At 49.4% G+C, this 3,111-nt stretch overlaps 1 protein-coding gene across 1 annotated transcript in view; it reads left to right on the forward strand.

Moving 5' to 3' along the window:
* The window catches only part of LOC130586762 (E3 ubiquitin-protein ligase TRIM39-like), a 15,340-nt gene that overhangs the window by 6,675 nt on the left and 5,554 nt on the right, over positions 1-3,111 (forward strand). The window contains exons 4-7 of the mRNA XM_057387658.1: positions 827-979; positions 1,244-1,411; positions 1,752-1,919; positions 2,354-2,518. Coding sequence (XP_057243641.1) covers positions 827-979; positions 1,244-1,411; positions 1,752-1,919; positions 2,354-2,518 — 654 coding nt within the window. The remainder of the gene's footprint in view (positions 1-826; positions 980-1,243; positions 1,412-1,751; positions 1,920-2,353; positions 2,519-3,111) is intronic.

Genomic DNA, 3,111 nt, shown 5'->3' on the forward strand with positions numbered 1-3,111 from the left:
TAACACAGCCTGGACTATCCCCCGTGGCCAGGCAGCTGGGCAGTGAGGAGACCATGGGCTTCCTTTCAATAATCCTCACCAGCAGCACAGGAGCTCCAAGCCCATGTTTAGAAGGGCTCTCAGTGGTGCTGAGACTCCTTTCAACAGGTGAAAACTGTCAGAGAAAGAAGTCTCCATGTCACCTGGAAGACTGGAGGTCCAGAAGAGAGGCCAAGGCTCCTTCCCAGAGTAAACTCTTGYTGGAAAAGGATTTGAAAGCCGAGGAAGAGATCAGTAATTATGCCCGGCAGGTCCATCAGAATGTGAACTCCCCATCTCTCCTTTTCAGGACTGAGTTCTTTTCTAAGGCCTCTGAATTAGAAAGGATTGTCTGAGGAAAAAGAAATCTGGAGSGTATAAATTAGAAACAGGCAGGACATGAGGGACCTGAATTGGAATTTCTTATGCCCTCCCTGCATAAGRATAGAAAGCAAAAGGGAAAAAAACAGATAAGCAGGGCCATTCCTCACTGGGCCTTCATCTTTTTGGAAGCAAACACTGATCCACAATAAAACTGACTTTTGAGTTAGTCCTTGGAGCGTGTGCCTTGAGCAGAACTCCTTGGGAGCAGATCTTAATGTCCCATGCTAGTGGAACACCTTTGATGCTGAGATGGCAGCTGGAGGTGGCCAAGATGCCTCTTCTCTCCCTTGTCCTTGAAGGCAGGGAAAGAACAGCATCATCTTGGTCCTTTCTAAGAGGAAAGGCCTGTGTCATCAGTGGAACAAGACTTYACCTCAAGGGAGGAAAAATCGTGATCCCAGTGACACCAGTCTTTTTTCCACAGGAAAGACAGTGGATGCCTTGGAATCTATGTGTCTGAAGGACCACCAGCACCTCTACCAAAAAATTAAGACTCTGCAAGAAGCATTCCAGAATGAGCAGGAGTATAGACAGCGTGATCTTCAGCTCCTCAGAACAGACCTGAGGGCTGAACTAGGTGAGCGGGGCCATTCCATAGCAGACCTTCATTTCTCTGCAAAAGCTGCTCTAAGGCAAACTGTCCTGTGTGCTTATCCTCCACAGCTCCTCAAAGCAAAGGGAGAAGAACAACCCTTATGTCAAGAATAGTTTTTTAAATCAAGAATACTGAAAGGGAAGACCCTAAGAAGAGACTCTCTGGCAGTGAATTTAAATCAGGCCACTGGTCTCTCCCTCAAGAATGTAATGAGAGTGTCCCAATGACACTGTTCTTTCTTTATAGGATTGACAATAGAGGCAAATACTACAAACACCCTGGAGTCCATGTGGAAGAAGGACCTCCATGAAGTGTCCCAACAAGTTCAAACTCTGCAGAAAGCTTTTCAAAACACCCAGGTGTGCACACAGCGTGACCTTCAGATGATCAGAACAAATCTGAAGGATGAACTAGGTGAGCAGGGCCAGTCCCCAGCAGGCCTTCATCTCTCTGAAGGTCAGTCCAGCTCTACAGGCAAACTGACCTGTGACTTAGTCCTTTGCCTTTCCTCAGAATGGGCAGAACTTCCTTGGGAGCAGCTCTTATGTCCCAGTCATGTGGAACACCTTTGATTCTGAGGTGGCAACTGGAGACAGTCAAGGTCCCTCTTCTCTCCCTTGTCTTAGAAGGGAGTGAAAGAACACCATCTTCTCGGTCCTTTCTAAGAGGAAGGGCCCTGTGTCATCAGTGGGACAAGACCTTGCCTCAAGGGAGAAAAAATGATTGTCCCACTGACATCAGTCTTTTTTCACAGGAAAGACAATGGAGGCAAATGTCACAGGAAATGTAGCATTCATGTGGCAGAAGGACCTCCTGCAGCTCTCCCAACACATACAAACTCTGAAGCAAACTTTCCAGAACATGAAGGTCACCACACAGCGTGATCTTCAAATGGTCAGAAGAGACCTGGAGAACACACTAGGTGAGCAGAACCATTTCCACAACAGGCCTTCAAACCTCTAAAGGCAAAGGCTGCTCTGCAGGCAAATTGTCCTGTAAGTTTGTCCTCCACAGCTCCTCAGCAGGGATGGGGAAAGACAGCCCTTACATGGAGAACAGTTTTTGTGCTYGGTGGCACCACACCATCCTCATGACAAAGAACGTTATCTCCCAGGGCCCACATGTGCTCTCTGGAGAGACAGAGATGGAGACAGAGTGGGATYGTTCCTGCCCTCCATGCTGCCCAGGAGGCCTTAGTCAAGCCAATAGGAATACCCACAGAGACTGGGAGAGCCCTAAGAGACACCTTGACAGGGATTTTATATGAGAGCTTTTGGGCATCGTCACTACAAATCAATGGTCTCTCTCTCAAGAAAACCATGACTTTGTCCCAGTGAGATGGTTCTTTCTTCGCAGGAAGAACACTGGAGGCAAATACAAGTGCCTTAGAATCCAGGCTGGAGAAGGACCTCCATGAAACCTCCCAACAAACTCAAACTCTTCAGGAAGCATTYGAGAACCTACATGAGTCCACACAGCGTGACCTTCAGATGATCAGAACAGACCTGGAGCATGACCTAGGTAAGCAAGGCCATTTCCCAGCAGACCTTCATCTCTCTGAAGAAAAAAGCTCCTCCACAGGCAARCTGTCCTGTGAGCTCCTACTCCAGAGCTCCTCAAAGTGGGTGAAGGACAGTCCTCACATGGGGGAGCAGCTTTTGTGCTCTGTGACACTGAAACACGTCCATATTGAAGTGCYCATGATGAGCCCAAACCCATTGCTCCCCTGCTCAGCTCAGGGGCATCTCCGTGGGCARGGCATGAGTAGGGGCAGGAGAGGGCACTGGCAATACCTGGCACTCTCTTCCCAATGTCCAGAGACCTTCCTCTGGATGGGCACAGGGCACTTGTCCATCCCAGGGGCCACTGACCAAGGCTGTGGCCCAGTGAACATTCCTGAGACCACAYTGGGGCCCGAGGGGCAGGTGGTTGATGCCCCACCACAGGTTCCCACAACAAAGTATGCTGTCTGGAGAGATGTAGTGGGGTCAGTGCTGCCCTCAGTGCTGCCCAGCAGGCCTTGGCCAAGCCTTTGGGAARGTCCACAGGGACTGGGAGAGCCTTMAGGAAAGATACTCTGGCAGGGAATTTAAATCAGAGCTTTTAGGCATTGT

Source organism: Malurus melanocephalus, unplaced genomic scaffold (assembly GCF_030028575.1).
Source record: "Malurus melanocephalus ecotype Western Australia unplaced genomic scaffold, MMel_1.1 scaffold_1285, whole genome shotgun sequence".
In the NCBI taxonomy this organism is placed as follows: Eukaryota; Metazoa; Chordata; class Aves; order Passeriformes; family Maluridae; genus Malurus; species Malurus melanocephalus.